Source organism: Atractosteus spatula, chromosome 3 (assembly GCF_055471065.1).
Source record: "Atractosteus spatula isolate fAtrSpa1 chromosome 3, fAtrSpa1.hap1, whole genome shotgun sequence".
Lineage (NCBI taxonomy): Eukaryota > Metazoa > Chordata > Actinopteri > Semionotiformes > Lepisosteidae > Atractosteus > Atractosteus spatula.
The window spans coordinates 20,820,550-20,843,940 of record NC_142708.1 but is presented as its reverse complement, the minus strand read 5'-3'; the positions used below and the strand labels follow the sequence as shown (position 1 = coordinate 20,843,940).

The 23,391-nt window shown below is 36.9% G+C and overlaps 1 protein-coding gene across 6 annotated transcripts in view; it reads left to right on the top strand.

Annotated features, from left to right (window-relative positions):
• Nucleotides 1–18,671, top strand: part of mcc (MCC regulator of WNT signaling pathway) — a 210,921-nt gene extending 192,250 nt beyond the window's left edge. For 5 of the 6 annotated variants that reach the window (XM_088912106.1, XM_088912107.1, XM_088912109.1 and 2 more), the window contains 5 exons: nucleotides 3,526–3,760; nucleotides 7,227–7,439; nucleotides 13,169–13,266; nucleotides 13,950–14,072; nucleotides 15,512–18,671. In XM_088912106.1, the coding sequence (XP_088768232.1) occupies nucleotides 3,526–3,760; nucleotides 7,227–7,439; nucleotides 13,169–13,266; nucleotides 13,950–14,072; nucleotides 15,512–15,692 (850 nt within the window). In that variant the 3' untranslated portion in view covers nucleotides 15,693–18,671. The remainder of the gene's footprint in view (nucleotides 1–3,525; nucleotides 3,761–7,226; nucleotides 7,440–13,168; nucleotides 13,267–13,949; nucleotides 14,073–15,511) is intronic. The other variant, XM_088912111.1, reaches the window with a different exon arrangement.
• The last annotated feature ends 4,720 nt before the right edge of the window (nucleotides 18,672–23,391 follow it).

The window sequence follows — 23,391 nt, the reverse complement described above, 5'->3', positions numbered from 1 at the left end:
CAAACTTTTTTTTCCCTTGAAGATATTTCTATTGTTTTGGTGCCTTAAAACACAGAAACAATAAACATGATCACTGTTGCAAATTTAAACAAATTGTAGCTTCTAGTATGTCATTAGCATTAATAGTAACATATTAATTTTACAAATTACATTCAGATCCTCGGGTTAGTCCTACTTAAATCCTTTGAATTCCTGTTGCAGTTGTATAGCTATATAATGATCTTGTTTGCCTAAAAAGTTATTTGTTGCTGTGAACCCTGGAAGCAAACTATTTTTTTTTCCATGATGTATTGCTGGTCAGAAAATAAGAAGTATAGACCTAGAAAGCAAGTGCCCAAAGCTAACAGGTAATTGTCTTCTTCGTGGAACACTGTAGTAAAGCAGTGTTGAATAAGATTTTAGCATATTGTTACATATGGGGGGTTACGAAACCATCAGGAATTGCCTGAGTGGTTTAGTCAATCAGTGAAATAATTATTCATTACCCCCGACTTGTAAGTGATTTCTATACCCGAGTGGCTGTTATAATTGGAGGCACGTGAATTCTTTATTCTCTGCCACAGCTTTGTTGAGAGGAGTAATAATCCAGACACACTTGGCTAAAACAAATATGTATTACAATAAACTACACAAGACACAAAACATACAACACACCAAGTTACATAATATTGTTACAAATGGGGCTGGACGGATATTTTAAACATTGACAGAACACACAACAAAACATGTTGCTTTATAGACAGTATTTACAAACAAGGCATTTCAGAGGCCTAACATTCTGGTCACCCAGAAAACCCCAGATGGCTACCAAGCATTAAACTCTTAATATGCCTACTGAGGCCACACAAGAGATGAGCTGCCTTCTAACTAAATACAAAGTAACCTGCAGTTAAATTTCTCTCTGCACCCTGGATGCCACAAAATAAATGGGAACCTGTATCCCTATCCATAAAATGCACCCTAATCAGGAAAAACGTTTCTAACTGAGGTACCAGGAAACCCAAGTTCCCTAAAAACTCAGAATAGAATGCTCTCTCTAACAAGATTCAAATACTTGGCTCCAGTCAGGTTTTGTTTCGGATGGCCATGAAGTAGGGGCTCTCGCCTGGCTCAAGCTTCAAGTCCCAACTCCTCTGGACTCCTCTCTTCTCCCTGCTCTCCTTGTTTCTTCCTTCTCCTCCTGCTTCTCCTCTCTCCCCTGTGCTCTTAAGGTGAATTTATACTGTGTCTTTCTGCCCTGCTCCTTTGCAATCATTAATCCAAAACCTGCCTAGGCATACCAAGATAAAGTTTACTATTGTTTCTGCTCATCTGACCCCCCAGACCTGAGCAAACATTCTCTCTGCTTTGAAGTTAGAAGTGTTTACTATTCCCAGTGTCACAGAGACACTTCTCAGTCACCCAAAGCTGTAACAATATATTAGTTGCAAAGAATAAGTAAGAATTATATAAAAATTACAATGTATCTACTGAAATGCAATGTATCTACTAAATGTATTTTTTTCTGTTATTGTCGTGTTAATTAGTAAGAGCCTGAAAATATACCTGCCAGTTTTTAAAGTTGATCTTATACAGAGCTTGACTTGAAGCAGTTACATTGTCCAGAATATAGCACCGCATTTATCCGATGTTATGAAGTTGAATGTGTATTGGCTTACATTTGAGCAATACTGGATAATACAGTAATTGCATTTTACCCCGGAAGAAGTCTATGACATTTGGACTATGGCCAAACAGTTTTTGGACAGGAGTTGTGTGTGCTACAGGCTATGAAGAAGAGCAGGAGAAGTCAGCTGGCCATCTTGGTTTGTGGAGAAACCTCATTTCACCACTACTGTAACTGCATTGCCATTCTAATGATACCTCAAAGTTAGGAGTATATTGGCCAGTTTTTTCTAACAAAAAGAGTTAGCAATGTGAGCTGCTTATCAATAACACACAAAATTAAATGATGTGTGCCTTGGTGTGTGCAACACATTTTTCTTCACATTGTCATCATGTTGGCTCTAGGATTGTAGTTTCCACGACTGGAGTCAGTTGGCCTAATGGTTTTTAAGCAAGAGCAGTTGACAGTAAGTTCAGACAAGGTAACAGCTCTTGTTTCATCCTACCGCTCTCTTACAACCGCATTTCACAACTGATGGCCTGGTGTAATCGGAAAAGCTCTTGCAGCGCTCTGCAAAGTGCAGTTCAGCAGCAACCTTGGTTGTTAAAGAAATCTGCCTGCTGTTCAATTCAATCGCTGTGGTGGTTCCCAAGAAAAAGACTTTAAAAGTGTTTTCAAAGATGCAAATAAACCTGCCAAGTCCAAATTGTGTCACAAATTAAAAGGTTTATCTACACCTGCCACATTGGAAGTTGTTCAGCTGCATGGCCTTCACCCAGGGCCATCACTGTAGCTTCCACGAGCCTGGAAACCTCACAACAGAAAACGATTTTCTCAGACTGCAGTGAACATTGAAATCTTTTTTCACTGGCAAGCCCACTCTAAAAACTTTCCACAGCCCTTGGCATAATACAACCATGAGTGTCCTTAGAAACTGTCAGCTAGCCGACGCAGCTCTCTACTTAAACAAATATAGAAGGTCAGTGAAAGTTTTGACTCGATGGCCGTACAGGATTTGTATGTACGTGTGTAAGAGATGACAAACAAAATTAAACAATATAGGCATAAAGAAGTCTGTTAGCAGACGAAGTTTGCCTGTACAGTTGCTGTACTGTTACTGTATGGGCAGCCTGTGTGTGTACTGATGCAGTTGAGTATATGCAAAGTTATGATGTTGTGTGAAATTTAATTATTGCATTTAATGTATGTAGTATATTTGTATTATGCACTCCAAACAATAAGTAGGAACTCCTTTGTTCATACTAACAGACAGCAAGAATAAGTATTAGCTAGGAGTACATTTAGATCAGAAATGCAGTTGATATTGATATAATTCACTTTTAAACCTAAGATTGTTCTCTTTTTGTTGTGGTCAGTTTTTTATCAGCTGGAAGAGAGAGGATTGCTTTAGTGATTTGATAGGGCACACTTAAATCTTCTCCTTCCCCTGGTGACAAAGTGAGATCATGTGGAATTCTTAGAAGCCTCATAGCGAATAACTACTTAACCCCGCAGAAACTGTTGATACTCCCTGCCTGCATTCCCTGAGATCATACATTTTTCCTTATCTACTTCTCTGTAATGGTGTACAGTTACCATCTATGTGTGTATATTATAATGATCAGTTTGTTTTTCTTTTAACATTGTTATTACTGTAAACGAAACCCAAAAATCATGTGCCTGTCATGTTATCAAAGTTTAGGCTAGAAAAGAGCCAACTTGCTTTCACATTTTTTATGCTTAGTTGAACCAAAAGACAATGTTTATAGGCCCCTCAACTTAGGTTTGCCCTTACATTCTTTTTCTAACACAGAATCGGGGGAAAAGGAGCCCTTTCTCTAAACTGATGTTGTTTGTGGTATTACTATTTCCGGCAAAGACCGCTGACCAGTCCTTCACGTCTGCCGTTCTCCCCACAGCACGACGAGCTCCACAGCAAGCAGCTGTGACACAGACTTCACAAAGGAGGATGAGCAGCGACTGAAGGATTACATCCAGCAGCTGAAGAACGACCGGGCAGCCGTGAAGCTGACAATGCTGGAGCTGGAGAGCATCCACATCGACCCGCTTAGCTACGACGTCAAACCGCGGGGAGACAGCCAGCGGCTCGACCTGGAGAATGCGGTGCTCATGCAGGAGCTCATGGCCATGAAGGTTGTGGTCCACAGCTGCTTCTGCATGGTGTTTGTGTTGCTCAACAGTTTGTGTTCTGTTGTCTCATTTCCACCTATAGCTTTAATTCAGGAGTTAAGCTTGGCACCTCATAGAATACCTTATTATTACTATTCTTTATTTTATCTTGTATTTTTTAAGACTTGGAGGACAACACTGACAAGAAAGCGACACTGCTGTGTAGCTTTGAAACACCCATTTAAAGGTTAAAGATGAAAATAGACAGCAGTTCTAGTCCCCATACTGGAAACAGTGTTGATATGGCCTAATTTCACACTCCTAGTCTATTGAATGTGAGGTTCTATGCATGTAAATCTTTTGGGATGTATTACTGAAATCCTTGATGACTCACTTCTGTGGGAAAAGCTGTTCTCTTCCCAAAACACTGTGACTCAGGTCTATAAAAATCTACAGTGCTGTGTAACAGTAATGGATTTATCCAGTCCCCTCAAACATTATTCAGGTAATGCATCATTTATTTTGTCCTTGCAGCAATATAATTAGTTGTTAATATAACAGTGACAGTTCAGGTATAAATATATATCCTGGCAACTGATAATAGTTTTTTCTCCCCTGGTGTATTACAAAGATTACATACCAGACTTGCTCAAAGTAGGATAAAAACCTTGAATACTCTTACTTAAGCGGAAAGTTCCCCACATTAAAATTACTCTATATACTGTTAAATAGATCAATTGAGGTTCTAAAGTAGCCATGCCCCCTAGACTTTTGTTTTGACATTGTTGGTTTCTGTGGTTGGTTGGTCAGTGAGCCACTAGCCAGCCTTATAGTCAAGGACAGACGTATTGGTACCCACCATCAACGACAAGGTTATTCATTCGTTGATGAAATGTATAAATTGATCAACTGTTTTTTTAAACTATATTGATCTGATAAAATTTGATGACTGATATTTTAATTATTTGAATATTTATCAGGCCTAACGGCAAATGTGTGGCAGTGAAGATTTCTAGTGAATTTACTCACTTAAGACAAGATGGTGACTATTTCTACAACCCTGTTAGGCATTTTTTTTAATTTGGTACACAGAAATAACTTTTTTCTTTGCAATATTTATATTAGTATGAAATATAACAATAACAAATGTTGCATTGAGTGAATTATTAACATAAGAAAGGTTGCAAATGAGAGGAAACTATTCAGCGCATTTTGCTTTTTTAATTGCTAGTAGTTGTTTGATCTTGGTATATCATTCAGCTTTTCTTTGAAAGATAAGAAAGGCTGGTTAGGATAGCCTCATAACCTTTAAGGTAAAGAAGTCCTCTTATTCTTTGGTTTTACAGTAAATACGCTTCCATGTGGTTTCCTACTCCTGTAACACTTCTGCCTTTTTATGTTTTTAAAAATAAATAATTTCGTCTTTCCTCAGGCTAAGACACCGTTGTTGATTTCTTCCTTAGTAAAACCTGAAAAATTGAATACATCAGCCATTGTCCTTTCATCTCATTAACGGTCTCTCTCGGTCTCAGTAATATCCGTTTTTATCAGTGCTTAAAATTCAGTCTGCTTTTTCTTTAACTGGATCCTGTTCAGTTTTAGCCATTTTATTGTGTTTTTATTCTCCACATGTTTTTCTTGGTTTATTAAAGCATTTGGCCCAGTGCTTCATAGCTTTTGATTTGCTGACTTTTGGCATGAATCTGTTCTGCACTTCAAACAGCCTATCTGAACATTTAAATTGTTTCTAAGATTTTTGGTTTTTCCCTTCGGAAACTTTGACTCTACTCCCTGTATTTTCTCCCTTGTAGATTTTCTTTGGATTCTCCTCCCTCCCATACTAGTTTTTTTAAATTTCTCGGTACATACATTCACCAAGCCAGCAGGTGCTCATCTCATTTCAATGTAATCTATCATGTCAGTACAGATAGCCTTTGCCATAGAAAGTTTTCCAGTTAAATAGAAGGTTAATGCTGCCTTCAGCACATAGTGTCCTCAGTCTCATGTTTACAGCCTTACAGACTTTCCTGTTGTTCACTCTTGCACAGTGCAGGCAGGTTTCCTGGCATAGCGATTGATTTAGTGCTGCTCTTCATTTTGTTTCCAAAGACTTCAAATCCTGTTTGTTTAAGAAAAGAATGTTCATCCCATTGTCTTCTGTTTCAGCATGAACGACGGCTGAGTCTTCACCTGCCTTAGCTAAGAGCCTGTCTATTCTTTAGGTGATGTTAGCCAACTTTGCCTGGGGGGAAACAGCATATTGTGTTGGCAAAATGTCCTTACTGGATATCTCACTTGCCGTGTTCCTTTGAATAGAGTCTTCGGCGACCCCAACTTCTCTGTGACTTGTGTATTAGGTGGCTCTGATTGTAGTTGTGACTGATGTCTGAATGATTGTAGTTGTGGCTCTGATTGTAGTTGTGACTGGTGTCTGAATGTCAGTATACATGCTGATGGTGTCTTGGCAGATGTTGCCTTAGGCTTCCTGGTTGTCTGTTCCCAGGTCCTGGAGTGGAGCAAACATGTATGTTGGTATGATGTTAGGTAGGGTTGTCATTATAGACATGGTTTCCTTTGACAGCTGAAAACCAACCCCACTCTGTCAGCACGTCTGTTTAGTTGCTCTCATGACTTCAGGTGGATACTTCAATTGCATGGAGGATTTGCTAGTTCCTATAGTGCTCTCTTGATGGTGTTCTCTCAGTTGATATAGCTCGTAGATGCACAATTTCAGCCTTGTAGGACAAGAATCCTGCAGTTTTTCTAGGTCTCTGTAAATCTGTTTTGAAAGTTACATTGATCCATTGATCTATTAGTAGTTCAATTAGCTAATTAAGAGCAGAGGTAGAATCAGAACCAGAGATATACACCACTATCAGTGTTTACTCTTTTAAGGAGGAAATGGCTGTTGTATCAGTATTCACAGATGTAGTCTAGCTGTTGGGAATGTTGAAAATGTGAAATATCTACCAAGGAGAGTCAACATTTGTTTTAGAGAATGTTTTTTTGTATGGGTATTTTTACGGGTAATCCTCATTAAGTAAAAAGGATGGAGAAGTGGCCTTGTCACAATAAGCAACAAGAAACTTTACTTTTTAAATAATTCATTCTTGGTAGAATTGTAGTTTAAAAAAAACACTGTGAAACAATATTTTTACACTCACCCAAGGAGCATGTGTTGCAAATAAGAGACTGACATCCTAGCTTTACTTGCAGCATCTAACAATTCAAAGAATGTGTATTCTGTATTATTGGACATTCCTGCAGAAGAAAGGGTCTGCAGGAGGTGGTTTAATACAGATGATGGCCTCAGGGTCATTCACATTTTTAGATTAAGATCCACACGTTAAAACTCTTCAATACGTCTTTCAATATTCCCTAGATTTTGTGAGTGCTGGAAGTGAAGAAATGCATATTTCATAAAGCCCCTCTCCCAGTGCTCTCAAACAGCTCAGTCTGATGCATCTGCTCTGTGTTCCCCTATGGTTAGGAGGAGATGGCGGAGCTCAAGGCCCAGCTTTACCTGCTGGAAAAGGAGAAGAAGGCCCTGGAGCTGAAGCTGAGCACGCGAGAGGCGCAGGAGCAGGCCTACCTGGTGCACATTGAGCACCTCAAGTCAGAGGTGGAGGAGCACAAGGAGCAGCGCATGAGGTCCCTCAGCTCCACCAGCAGCAGCGGCTGTGGGAAAGACCAGCAGAGCAAGGTGAGTGGGTCAGGGCAGGACCAGGCTCCGAAAGCAGTTCTTTCCCTTCTGGCCGAAGTTATGTAGTTTTCTAGGATTGGCTGCACCATATTGAACAGGAGTACACTGCACAAAAGCAACAACTAATTGGCTACACAGTGGAGAAACAATAGAAAAGCCTGGGTAAATAAGGAACACCTAGTTCATTGAAAGCCATACGGTAGCTCATGTGTTAATTAAGAAAATTATATCTGAATAGGGTCTTGTATAAAAAACTGCAAAGGCAGTATAAAAAACTGCTTAAGGTATGGCTAGCAAGGCTGCAAGAGATCCTAGTGACTGTACTGGCACATTGGCGGGAGCTTCAGTAGCCAAGACAGTTCAATTTGCTCATGTTTCACGAGCAGTGATGTCTGAGGTAATGTCAGCATCTGAGGGGCATCATCAGCACAGGGCAACAGTGGGAAAGCTACATATTCTAACGTGGTAGTAGCCATACGTTAATTTGAAGTTCAAGGCAAAAGAGCCAAGCAACTGCAGATCCATTGACAATCAGTTTCAACTTTGCGTGCGAGTGAGGTACCATAGTCAGGTTGTAGAGCACACAGATAACACCTGGCTGTGAAGGTTTGTGAGTTCAGTGGTACAAAGAGCACAGGCAATAAACTACCTGTGGTGGATAAGTAGGAGAAATGTGATATGTGATCAGATGAATATCAGTCCCATGTTCTCAACAAAATGACAAGTGTCCCTCAAGACCTCTACAGGCCTGAGTGCTTGGTTTCAACAGTGAAGGGGTCTCATGGCTCTCTATTGTGTGGCACATTTTCCTGACACAGTCTGGGTGCACTCATTCCATTAGAAGGTAGGGACAATGCTAATCACTACTTAATGGTTCTGAGTGATCATCTTCTACCCATAATGCATCATGACGTTACCATTCACAGACCAAGTGTAGTGCCCATTGGATTGACAGTATCCATATCCAATATCCATATTTTACTTTTGTATACCCTAAATCATGTGTTTAGTCTGGAATCTCCTCTGATTTGCAATTGGTGTAAAAAATGGCTTAGAAATGTTTGCTGTACATTACCCTCCAAAAAGAAATCAGTATGAAAGGAAATGCCATACCTGGTCCTCAGAAATGTTCAGATGTTTTTAATTAACAATGACTGTCATTTGCTTGTGAGGATTTATGTCTGAGCTTTGACAGAGGTATTCATGTTCATATCGAGAGCTGTGACAGAAGCTTATAATACAGGAAGGCTTAGTGTGTGCAGTGTTTCCAGTTTTTTTTAAAGGATTAGCTCCTATTAAGAACTTACTTAAGAATTAAGATGTAATTGTAAATGGGTTTAATGAGGCACAATATGTCAGTCAGGGTTTGCTGCAGCCTAATCTACAGTGTCAGAGGATACTGCAGTATTGATGACGGTGTCCTTTTTATTCATTCATGAGGACTGAAATCACGGAGTAGCTTTAAAAAAACTTTTTCCTTGAGTTTCCCCTGTTATTAGCATTTTAATTTTAACAAGAGGCCTGACTTCTACTCCTTCATTGTTTAAATAGATTATTTGCATATTTGTGGTGGTGCTGCACATTTAAAATACAGTACTGTTTCACTATTTACTTTTCCCACTCTTTTTATATGTAATATTAATTTGTAACCATATTCCAAACAAATTTTTGCATCTACAAAAAAGGATTAAAAAAATATCTTGGACTGAAATGCAGAATTTAAGCTAGCAGCTATATCACCCTGCAGCTCTCAACTGGCTATCCACTGAAGCTAAGCAGGGTTGAGCCTGGTCAGTACCTGGATGGGAGACCTCCTGGGAAGCTAAGGTTGCACCTGGAAGAGGTGTTAGTGGGACCAGCAGGGGGCGCCCCCCACTGCAGTCTGTGTGGGTCCTAATGCCCCAGTATAGTGGCGGGGACACTATACTGTAGTGGGCGCTGTCTTTCGGATGAGATGTTAAACCGAGGTCCTGACTCTCAGTGGTCATTAAAGATCCCCGGGCATTTCTTGATAAGAGTAGGGAGTTATCCCGATGTCCGGGCCAAATTTCCTCCCTCGGCCTTTACTGTGGCCTCCAAATTGTCCCCATGTATGATTGGCTTGCACTTGCCCTGCGATGGACTGGTGCCCCACCCAGGATGTACACTGCCTTGGGCTTGTTGCTTACCATGTAGGCTCCGGCTTCCTGCGACAATGTATGGTATAAAGCAGTTTGGTAAATGACATGACATGCAGAATTTATTATATATTAAAGAACTCTAACAAGTTGGTTAGTCAAGACCTGTCTTTTGTAAATCCATACTGACTATGTCCTAGGATATTATTTACATATTGATGATCCTCTAGTTTAAGTTTTATAATCATTTCTGTTACATAACTTGTAATAGAAGTCAGACTTATTAGTGTAGACTTACATGGTTCAGTTTTCTCACTCTTCTTATGGATGGTCATTACATTAGCAATTCTCCAGTCCCTGGTACGATCTCTGTCTCTGTTGGAAGAGTTGGATCAGTGGCTTCTGAATAGCATTTCTCTGTTCCTTGAGCATAATGAAACATAAGTTTTGAACAAGTACTCTGTATCTTCTCTTCTGTGTTTTATCATTTGGGTTGTTATAATGAGATGTGAGGTTACACACTTTTATTTCCTCACTTTTATTTCCTTTTGGGTTTTATTACCAAAAACTAAAAGACATGATCTTTGTATCTCTATGACTCAGTTATCAGTGCTATCTCTGAAGAGGCTCAATTGCATCTTCTACTGTGATTCAGGCTACAAATCCTGGCATTGTAGCATAAACACGGGGATAACCGTAATCCTCTGTGTTGCTATGGACAATAATCTTCAACTGATAATCGAAGTTGCCACTCAAGGTGGAACAATTTGCTGGATAAAGGCTATGCATTTTAGCTTTTGAAATCCCTCATAGCCTCCTTTATTTTGTACAGGGCCATGAAGATCTTTATTTTCTTTTTTGAAAAGGTCATCTTGATTGTGTCATTGCAGCATCCCTCTTTTTCATAAGGGCAGCCACAGTCTGAACTTGCACAAACATGCACTGGGATTATAGCCTTCATGGCTGATGGAACATATATCAAACTGAACATGATGTCTTTACTTTTTAAAGAAATCTGCAGAGCAAAGAAAAAATATAAAAGCAGAAATGCAGTTAGGAGAGAGCAATGCATAAGTTTCTTATATTTTATATTAAGAAAGAAATGACTGATTTTCATGTTAATTTCAGTCTTTAAGAAATCATGTCCAAATTAACCCAAGGATTAGAAGATATAATAACATATATTGAAATATGGTTAATGTTTGGATACATTTTAAGATGGTATCATAAAACAGTCCTATTTAATCCACCTTTATTTATCTTAAAGCTCTTTCACAACTTTAGATCCGTACTTCCCCCTTGTGGGAGAGATGTGCTCTTACAATTGATCATCTTACTCATTCTAATTGGATAATTTTACATGAATAATTATTGATTGAAGAATGCAATAAACATGCTTATGAGCATGCACAGTTTCTGAAAATGCCCAAGTATCCACACAAGATTGAAGGAAATGGCTGTGAAACTAACACACACTAATGTAAATATTGATTTCATGCAAAAATATTAATGGATTTTTTCAAGTGCCTGCCTTCAAGGCAAATAAAAGTCAGATGGGAATACATACCTTTTCATGGACCAAAGATGGCAGCAGTTAAGTTAATTTATTAGCTCACTTTTTTGCATCTTCTTTAGGATTAAGTGCAAGAAAATGCTATTGTCAAAAATGCTATTGATTTAAATACATATCACACAGCATGTATGAAGCTTCAGTTTTAATTTCTTGACACAAATGTGACCTTATTCCTAAATATTACTGGAATGGACTAAGAGGATTTAATTAACCCACTTTCATTATTTTTTTCCATGGCACAGGGAACATCATTGACAACGTACTATAATTTATTATAGATCTTTATAAGCTATATTTGTGTTTCAACATATAAATAAGCTTTTTTAGAATACAAACTGAAATTTAAATGTGGTCACTTGAAATGCCTGTATTTAAATACTTCTATTACAACCCCCAAAATATATAAACCATGTTATTGGCACAGGAAAATAAGAAGCTTAACCCCGAAAGATACCAGGTCCATATTTATGCATTAGCTCCAGAAACAGACAAAAGCTTGACTCTATCATGTACACCTCCATATGATTAGTCCATTTTTTATAGTGTTTTTATAAAGACCAACACAAGTAAACCTCATGGATTTAAATAAAGCCACCTAGACTTTTAGATTGTATGTATATAAGACTATAAGAAAGATTACAGACAAGAGGAAGCCCATGTAGCTTATTCGGTTACTGCTTGTAGTAGCTCCATGATTTAAGGACCTCATTCAGCTGCTTCTGGACATTCATCTTATGTTCATTCCTTCTTTTGAATAAACCCTCTTTCTAATTTAAATTTCTTGGACATTAAATAATGAAATATGAGAGTCTTATGTTTTGGCAGTGCTTATACAAAAGCAGATATTTTGTTTCATGCAGTTTTGATAATGATGTTTTGATGTGAATTTTATCATGTTCTACTACAGCAAACGTCTCCTGCACTGTTCAAATCCAAGTTTAAAATAAAAGTACAAATATGAACAGCTAGGTTTTAATATAAATTGCCTGTCTTTTTTTTTCATCCAGATATTTTTAATACTTCAGATTCACAGGGTTTATGTAATCCAGCATGATTGTTTTATGATGTGCTATAAACAAATAACCCAATGGGTCTTAAAACAAGAAACTTGTTTTCTCATGTATTACTTCATTACAACAAAATGTTATTCTGTTTTTCTAGAAATATACTTTCACCCTTAGAGAGAAGCGTTGGTCTTAAAAAAAAACAATTGGCCCTCTTGAAAAAGCTTATAACAGCCTTGCCTAGACCCTTGGCTAGAAAAAATGTGATTAAGGTAATGGAATTGATCATGAGTACTACTGGAATTAAAACGATGTTTTCGGCAGCTACTTGAGACAAATCTGTGGCACAATATTGATGATTTAAAGAACAGAAGATAAAGAGGATTATGGTAATGATCATCATTGTTAGACTTTGACATTTTCTTTTCTTTCTCAAATAAGGTTGAAAATATTCTTCAGTTTTTGCTTCGAGATCACATAAAAAGTCAAACTAAATGGTTTTAAAATTAGATTTTTTTCTCAGGTCCAGCACAGGACGTTCATGCAGATATTTTTAAACGTGCCAGTCTGTTGCCTGCCTGTCCACTCCAGTCTAAATCTTGATCCGGCAGTCGTCCTAAACTCAGTGTTCCCAACACGGATGGTCTCTGGGCCGCAGGGCTTCGCTTCTCCTGGCCTGTATTTGAGCTCAGACAGTCTCCATGCCTTTTGCCTCTACGTTTGGCAAAGTTCAAGATTTTCAGAAGCCGTGTGTTAATTCATCGAACTCTTGGAAATTGATATGACAGCAGGAAATTGATATATTAGGCATGAAATTGTGAAATATGCTGTAACAGCTGTTTCATTAACAATTTTATGGGCATAGGGTCCCTTATCCCTGCAGCACTGTAACAACTTCTCATGCGCCCCTTGTAAAAGTTAACGCTTCATTTACCTTAGAGTTCAGCAAATGTGCTATATGTGTGTAGTGCACTGGCAGTTAAGCCCCCAGAGGTTATTTTGTCCATGTCACCACTGTATCATTATATTTCACAGGACTGTGGAGATGGAGGAACACCTGCTATAACACTTGCTGATCTAAGGACTCTTAATGACAGCGATCTGGCGGCAGAGCTCACAAACGCACTCAGACGGTAAGCGTCACATTAAACAGATCGTTGTGAGTGTGCACTTGTTTAGTGCGCTAACAAAATATGTTTTTCTTTGGGATTACTCGAATATTTTAATAATTATGATTATTCTAACAATTGTTAGCAAAGTTTGTTAAAAGTGCTCCCAAAAATAGCACCTGGATATATACAAAAGATTGGTATTGGGACTGCAAACTTTAATTGTTGCTTTTCTATTCAAGCACTGTAAATATGCTGCTAAAATAGGTGATTTAAAATTATTTAACTTATTATTAATTAAAAAACAAATAAGGGTTAAATAGTAATCAGATGACAAGTTCTTTAGAAATATAAGTATCACAGTTAGAAAAAGGCTTTTAAGTCCTTCACATTTGGTACTTTATTGACTGATTGTGTAGTAATTATTAAACACTACAACAGTCAAAAAAGTAGAGAAATATAGAATCTGTTAAAAAAATGTATTAAGTATTTTATTGCGTATTACTTTCAGCCATATATTTTAAATTGCCACGTAACTAACAATACATAAGAAATTAAAGATAATTTAAATGACTGCCAAGTATTTATTACACCAAAAGACGCCATTTCCATGAAACTCATGAGATGTAATGAAGATCCTCACAGCCCAGATTGGAGCTGCTGTGCTCCCAGTGCTGCTTTCATTGTGAGTCTCAATGGCCTTACAGAGAGAAGAAGCTCAAGAGCAGAGCGCAGGAGTTAGTAGCTGCTTTGGAAAGACTGACAAAAAGCAGCGAAGTTCGGCACCAGCAGTCTGCAGAGTTTGTCAACGACTTGAAAAGAGCCAACAGGTAAAGTCTGTGTTCAGCTGTACATGCGGTTTTTAACATGCAAGGCCGTCTAGTGGGGTTCAAGGAGGGAGGGGGGAATTCTGCTGCAGTTTCAGGTTACTACTAAGAAACAATGGTCAGAGTGTCATTCCTCACCAGAGACTTGCTGATGTGGAGGTCTGGCGCCATAGTCATAAAACTAATGCCAGGGTCTGGAAAGAAATGGGCCTTTATCTCTAAACCCACTGTCAATGTGGACGAGCTCACAGGGTCTCTAGTTGGTTCTATGAAACTTTTTGTTATGTATTCCCTTATGTATTTCTTTTATTACTTCGGTGTAGCTTTCAGTTCATATGATAATTATAATGGTTTTTACTGATGGTTTGGCTATGGTTAGGTGAGGTGTCGTTCTCAGATTTTATAAGTGGGTGATTCCAGAGTTACCTTTAAACAAATTACATATTACTCACCTCTAAGTTTAGATCTTCCTAAAAAAGAGTAAAAGTCTGAGGTTTTTTAAATCTGAGAAATGAAAACTTTTTGAACCTGTATGAAGATGGGTACATTGTGGAAATAATAGGAGCAATAGGAAAGATTTTGCATTTATACCAATTTTATGCTTTTACTGTGAATATACTGCTCTTGTACTTTACTCAGAAAATTAAATCGTATAGTTACCTTCATGTAGTCCACCACAGGAAAGCATTCTGCTGAAATGAAGTAGGCCTGTTTATTAAATGTCATCAGTATTTTTTTCTCCACATTTAAAGACAGGAGTAATGAATGTAGTATTTACTGTTCAATAAATATTGACTTCTGTAAATATAAACAAAAATTAAAAGTGAATTGCATTACGTCTGAAATAAAATATAGGAGGAATTATAATCAATATGGAAATAATTATGTGTATTAAGCATAAATGATCTTTTTGATGTATTGTAATTTGGTAGGAAACAATTTAAAAATATTTCAAGTAATACATATGATGTAGTTTTGTTGCATAACATAAAGCACTTCAGCTCTTTGTGTAACTTTTTATCAATGCGATTGCTTACTGCAGTCTTAGAAACCCCCTAGTGTAACACAGTGGAACTACCTCTACCTTCTCATTCATTATCTTTTTAATAATTTGTTTTGATGCACTACATTATTATAATACTTCTTGCACTTTTGTCATACTGGCAGAAATGGTTACTTCATTCATAAGTGGTATTTGATGTGTTTTATTTTCATTTGTTATCCAGATTCATACACACATAATTTTGCTTTTCTTGATAGGTAAAGTGCTAGCTTATTACTGAAGTGCATTGTAGAATTTACTGCTAATTGCAGGATGGTAATTTTTCGCATAACCTTGTTTTAACCTCGTGTTTTGTGTTTTTTTTTGTAATTTAGCTTTATCAGCCTATAGGCTAATCTAGTACTTTTTTATCTGACTTGGAATGTTTTGTTTTCAACAGCAACCTTGTTGCAGCATATGAAAAAGCAAAAAAGAAGCACCAAAACAAACTGAAGAAACTCGAGTCTCAGATGATGGCCATGGTAGAGAGGCATGAGACACAAGTCAGGATGCTGAAGCAGCGAATCGCATTGCTGGAGGAGGAGAATTCCAGACCCCACACCAATGAAACATCTCTGTGAGGGCCTCGTGGGAGCTTCACAAGTTGTACAGAAAGAGAAATTCCTTTTTAGATCATGAAATATGGAAAACGGATTAATTCCTAGCCCCTGTAGAGCACAGATTTGACACTTTGCAGTCCAAAGTGACCTTGAATTTATTTTTTCGGTGCTCAGACCTGCTTCTGCTCCTCATGAGCCCCATTGAACTCGACACCAGCATGAACCCTCAAGATGCAGCTGAGGAAGAGGATCCATTGCATCATCTAGAAAGCATCTGCAAGATGACATTCTGCAGCAAGAAAGTAAGCAGTCCTTCAGGGCACATATGTGATGAACATGAACCAAACATTTATCAGAAGATGCTGCTGCAGTCCACTGAATGTTCAAGACACTTCTTGTGGAGAAGGTTTAGTGATCACCAGAGTGCATATCCAGGAAAGTAAAAGTCCACTTAAACTTGCCCTTTGCCTGGGAACAAAAGTATTGCCATTTCCTGCTTTTTTTTAATTCTCCTCCAATAAAATCACCATTAAAAACTCTCTTGGTCAACACTACCAAAAGACGTGTCATTTAAGGAATCATCAAACATTCTGTGAAACATTTTTTTTCATTTTCAACTGTCATTGGTCTGTTATGAGATTGTTCTGATTTAAAGATTTACAATATTTACGGCAGGCTTAGGATGTTTTCCCTCTCAAAATTAAAGTAATACATTACACAACTGTTTTGCACTTCATCATGCTCCTTTTTCTAGGGTTTCTTTATACCCTTTAGAGCATCGTAATAATGCTTTTGAGAAGATAGTGACACTCTTTACATTTTTAAATAAACAGTAACAGTAACGACATACATTTGAGTCTTGATTTTGAAAATAAGCTCCTTGGCCATCATTTGAATCTCTTTATTCATTTGGTCTTGCGTGTAGGCTGGTGTCATTTTTGCTGACCCTCAGCAGCAGAACAAATATACTTGCGTTATATCTTGCGTTGATTGTAAAATGTTCAAGTGTATATGCTAAATACGTTTTTTACTATTTTTTTTTATTTGTTGTTTCCTTAAAGTGTCCAAATATACTGAGCATATTAGATACACCAAGAATTCTGCATTCCATTTTAACATTTTCCATCAAATTTAACTAAATGCTTATCTAGTCCTGAGAGGTTCACCTGTCACTCTTTATTGACAAGTACGTTAAATTATCACTATTGATGCACTCCATTCTCTATTTCTAGTTGATGATATTAACCAGATTTTAAATAATTGTTCTCCAATAAGAGGCTATTCCAAAAATTGCCATTTATCCATTACTAAAATAAAAGATTGAGCTTTTAAAAAACAGAACAAAGTGAGTTAATGTCTAAAAAACAGTAATTGTTCCTTATTTTCAGAATGATTTCAAATATTATATCCCACACATTGGAGCATCTAACAATACATTCAAAAACTAAGTTTCCCACATGTGTGAGATATTTAGTGTGCTCTTGGTTTAGTTTGTTTTCTGCTTGGTGAAAGATGATGGAAGCCTTCCAATTAAGACTTCTACAAATGAAATGTCATGATTTAGACGCCTTTTGCACTCAAGGTTTAAGAAACACTACAAAATGTTTCTTAGACAATTTGTTGACTAAAGGTGTTACAGAACTGTTGTGTGGTTGTTGACCAATTAAAATCATTACTAAGTGTAAATGTTCATACTTTTGATGGGTAAGCTTCTAGCTCCCCAGCCTGACGATGACACCTCTGAACTTTCAGTCATCTTACAGCAGTACAACCTTAAAAAAAATACATTCAAGTTGTTTGCTCATAAGAAAATAATGAAAAGGAGCATGCTTCCTTCATCTCAAACAGAAACTTACCTGTATATTATTATATTTTTGTGTTACAAAAATATTTTGGAATTACAAAAAAAAACAACTTACGTAGGTGTCATAAGCCAGATTTTTCCACATCTAATAAATGTATTTTTCTAATACTTCCATTCTTTTCAATTGCAAAAAAGGAGTGAACAATGGTGAACTATGATAGAGACAACAAATGTTCAAGCACTGTGCAATGGCTTTCTCTATAATTTAAAACAATATATTGCATGATTAAGTAAAGAGTATTTATCAGTAATAAAGACAGTATCTTAAACCTCAGCTTCCATTACTGAAAATAACATTCTCCCATGCAATAAAGGGTTTGAAAAAACACTATGTGCATTCAACCATTGTATTTTCATTTGCTGTATATTCTGGTTGTATTTAAACCTACAGTATGTCTTTTATACATTTCCAGTGTTTAGTTTGCAAACATTAATAGACATATGCTGGATATTAATGCTTTCATAAGTCTTAAATATAATCAGTTTTTTTTTTCTTGGAGGTTTAACTATTCACCTAGTTTGCACGGCTCCAGAATTGAATGTTTTAATTGAATGCAGGATCTTTACCTATTGGTTTGAATTCCATCAACAGAAAAGAAAATTTGAAGGTAAAAATGAATCTCTCGTTTAATCTGGTGAACCTTTCTCTTCCCAAAATCTCTAAAATATAAACATTTTGCAGTTACTGAAGTCACCAAGCAAGGTACAGTTGTCTTAAGTGATTGTGCATAACCTTTTCAGAACATCCTGCTTTGGTGGATGTTTTTCATTTTGTTTGTAATAGGTTTAAAAGAAAAATTATACACACTAGCTTGAATGTACTGCAGAATGTGTGATAGGCACACATTGCTAGTGTAAGGTGATAAGTGTTTCATGGAAAATGTGCTATTAATACCATTCCAGAGTGAAGAGAAAGTTGTTTTGCTTTCAAGGGTTGTTCTGGTTCTTTTTTTAAATGTCGTCTTCCTGTTTTACTTGTGTTTTCCTAGTTGCTGTAAAATGGTTAATCCACTCATTTTATATAGAATTGTAAAAAAAGCTATCTCTTCATTTATTTATAAAAGAGATGTTTAAAATGCCTTTATTTTACAAAAGGTCTTATATCCAGAATAAATACTTTTATTGGGACAATAAAACATGTATGTAACTTCTTGTACTTGTTACTGGCCTGGGATTTTATAATACATGCTTTGCTGGTTTTCAGTGCCTGTACTATTTTATTTCTTGTTACAAATCAGACTCCACTCAAATAGAGTAGATCTAGTGACATTAACCTTGTCTACTTGACTAGAAATTGTCAAGACTGAACTTGTTTGAATGTGAGCTGTTTCATTCAGCTCTGATTGGAACTCCCAAGGGGTGTGGCACACCTTGCCTTAGTAGCCGACTACGCACCTGTGAGGCTCCATCACTAGCGGGGGGGGTCTGGCTTGAGTGCTCTGGTCTGTGCTGTGGGCTTATATAGCAAAATGAAGCAGATTACCCACTAGCTGATCAAATACTTATCCGCATTTTGATTTGCTTACTTATACAATGAAACAATGTAGGGTAATCATACTGATAATCCAATTTTCTTTGCGATTGCTCTTCAACAAACTCTGTACAATAGCCCACAATACACAATAGAAAGAACGCAGTGGGAAAAGGCTCAGCAAATTGCCCATTAAATTGGGAGTCAAAATTAAATTATACATTACAAATTTGACGTCAAAGCAAGTTTTGAAAACGTCAGTTGCAGGGTTTTCAGTGCATTTGGGCAATGACTTGCATGAATGTGGCAGTGTACTTAAGAAAGCTCTAGCACACTGTGTGGAGGCTGATCGGTGAGGACAAGAAATTGATTATACTGTTGCTGTAAAGATCTGGAGCTGAACATTCAACATCTTATTTATGAGCAGGAAAACTTTGGTAGACCACTTCAAATTTCACTAGAAGCCAGTACAGTTTACAGCACATGAGTTAATTGTCAGGACACACTGAAGTCTATTTAGTACTGATGTTACAATAGTCTAATCTTGATAAAATAGTCTAAATATGTATTTCCAGACAGGTGGAAGATCATTTTGTGATGTAATGAACATGCACATCAAACGATAACATGGAAGCAGAAATAACACCAAGATTTCCAACTTAAAATATTTCAGACCCATCAATAATACACCCGCTTTGTGAAGCTGATGTTGGGAGACTATGAGCATAGCCTCTGCTTAAAAGCATTCTGTTGCATCCATCTCTAAAAATCACACCTGTTTTAGTGATGTTTCTGTTTAAATGTTTATTTCAAGTGCCAAAAAAAGGAACATTTTAGATGTTAGTCTTACAGACAATAGAATGGGACATTTTAAGCTTAAAGAATGATTTCTATATTATATAAGGAGACTTTAAATTTACTGAACTGCATTTTCTGAAACATTAAATTAAGTGCTTACTGTATTCCCGCACTTAACAGGAGTGAGGTCATTAGTTTTTTTTTCCCCCCTTAAATTCAGAACACTGTTATTACACAAGAGTGCACCCCTACCTACCTTAGGTAAAAGATGTTTCCTCCTCAAGATTTCAAAAAAATCTGTACTGGGTGCTATATTTGTTTAATCCTGTAAATTGTGGTAAAGATATTATGCCTTTAGGCAAAAAAAAGTTAAAAATTTGTAAAGTTTGAAATTTTCATAATTCTTCCCAATTGTTTCAGGCAGTAGTTCTCAAACTAAAGTAAACTGTTTAAACCAGCAGTATGTATGGGAAAAACAAAATATTAAACATCTTTAAGAGGACAACTATGCTGCAAAGAAGAGAGTAACAAATGTCAGCCCACCCACTGGTAAAACTAGATTTTAGCTAGCCCAAGTAAAATCTGGCACACAAAATTCTGAGATCATTCGCCTGAAAAATGTTAGGCCTGCAAAGGTGTAGAAAATTAGTACGTCATGAGTAATACAAGCCAAAGGTGTGTCCATGATTCATCCGGTAGCGATTTTAAAATCAGGGTTGTTCCCTTAAACAACTTCATTTAAGGCTTCACCAGTAAAAAGTGCTTCTATGTAAGTGTGTACAAATGAAATTGAATTTTTATTAAAAAAAACTAAATGCCAATATCAATGGACTTTCAATAACACCGTCAGTCTTTGTATTTTCCCAACTTTTTATTAAGGCTCAGATCAAAGAGGTTGTCCACCACATCACAATGGTTACTCAAATTCTTAATCCACAGGACAGTAAACATTCTAAGAAAATACTAGCACACAGTCAGGTGGTTGCCATCTTTCTTGTTTTGACAGTGAAGAAAGGCCAAATACTGTTAAGAACAGTGAGATGTGATCAAGTACTGCAACCATTCCAGCTAAAACATCTCTTCTAGTTTACAGTCTGCACTTTCTGTTGTGCTGTATAAGTGCACTGCTGATTAAGACAAACTAGAGCCTACAGAATTCAAGGCGCAGGATCCTCTGCAGCATCTCAATACAAATGAAACTATGCCATAATGGATGGTAGTGAATTTAAACACCTCCCATATAAGGATTGTTTACACGTCAGCTGTATGAATACATAACACTGTACTGTAGAAGATAATTGCTCAGTTTTATGTAGGTATGTTCTATGCATGTGTTCAATTTTGGAATGTTTCAAACTTACATTTAGAACTTTCAAAAGATGGTGCCTGCAGCAATTAATATTTTTTCATTAAATTTCTTATGAACACAGATCTTAACAGTACAGTAGATTCAAGTTATTTTTCATCTGTAAAGCAGTGAATGAATTAATACATTTCAGCAATTGCTCCACCTGCAATCTAGCAGACACAGTCTTCTGTACTATCCACAATACAAAAGTAAGAGACATCTGTTTCTTAAACCTGGAGCCCCCCCTGATTGGTCAATCAGTGCCCAAACAGGTCAACATTGTATAAAACACAGCCACATGTGCAAGTTTCTTTCTACCACCTAAGATGTATTGTTCAACATTTAAAAGCATTGAAAATTAAAAATGAAAACGATCACATACTGGTTAGATCAAAACCCTGGGCTGGTGTGGGAGGCAAGAAAGACAGGTTGGGGAAAACAGGAAAATTAAAAGATCTACTGCACACCTGAAATAAACAAGCACAGGTTGTGGACAAATAAAATGGAAACACCCGGGTAAATGAAGGGACACCAAGCATATTGAAAGCTACAGTTTAATCACAGGTGCAACTCGTATTTAATTAAGCAAATAACAACCCAGAATCCTTAGGGTCATGTATGTATGTATGGACAAGCCTGCGTACCTGTAATTCTGGCTGGCACAACCCCAAGAGGAAACCCCAAGGACATTGAAAGAGGGGTGATTGCTGGGCACATTCGGCAGGAGCTTGGATTTTATTAATTATTAAATATTCTGGAATATTTTTCACCTCTATCTACCTGACAAGCTGATTTACTTTTTTGCAGCAGAATTTCAGACACTGGTGTACTCTATGACATAGCACATACAAGCTGTACTGACCACAGCTAGTAACCTAGCACCCTATCAAGTGATTAACTTTGTCTTGCTGTTTCCATTTTTTTTGTGCGCTATCTGTACATCACCCAAACTAGAATTCAGTTGGCAAAAATTGCTATTTCATGTTTGATTGAGATGCCAACTAAAAGGCTATCTGACTGCCTTAAATACTACTAAATATGGGTTTAATGGAAGGAAAAAATGGCTAAAATATGCATTCTGTAATCTAAAGATCTAAAACAGAATCTGTATATAAATTGACCAAAAATACTAAAGGGAAGAACTGTCAAACAAAATCCTAAAGCATTCAATTCTTCAACAATTCCAAGTTTGTAGAAGAGTAACACAAGTATTTATTGTAACCATGAATACAAACCTCTAATCCTTGTTGTTCAAATACTGCATTATGAAAAGCATTTATAAATTGTAATTTTGGGATAAAAGCACAGGTAACAAGATGCAGGTATGTTATTTTCAGAATACCATCACAAAATACAAACAGAAAATGTTGTAGATTCTAAACATCCAACATCATTCACATCAACAAAAAAAGGAATGTTAAAGTCACAGGGGGTCTTTCGATACATTCCACTAAAGTCCGAAAAACATGGCTGACATTTACCGCGGTACAGTCAGATACCAGTCAATATCATTCAGGGAAAAAACACACCAAAAAAAGCTTTTTTCACAGCATAATAGCTTTTCTTGTTAGTACTGTATTTTGATGTTTAATTTACCTCACCAAAAGTAAGGGGCCACACAACTGGCATTTTGTCTCACATTTCAAGGAACCTTAAGTGGTTTGAACATCCAAAGTCAACAACATAGCAAAAAAAAAAACTGAAAATCATTCACACTGCCTGGAAATATCAAACCTACTGCTTACATTACTTAATTGGTAGTCTTATTAAATACTAGGTACGGTCATGTGATGTAAATTGCAGATTAAAGACCAATATACAGTAGCTCAAACACTATGTGCAAACTGAAAGATTATCTCATCTCTTTAACAGATGCAGTAAAAATAAGAAATATTAATACAACAAAGAAGGCATTGGTCTTAGCTCATATACTGTACAATCCAGCTGACATGTTCAGACTAATGATCACAACTTATACCCAACATTAGAATCTACATTTCATCCAAAGTATTCATCACATGATAGGATTTACTGTCTTTTTTTCTGCTGATACCACTGTGAGTCATACCCTCAACATGAGAACCAGAGGTGGGGAAAATCACTTAAAACCTTTCAAAACGAGATAAATCTGAAAGTATATCCCTAATATGCTGTATAGATATTGAAATCATTGTTAAAAGTACAAGCTGGGAATAAACAAGATATAAACCACCTCCTGCAAATAAATGTATTTACGCCA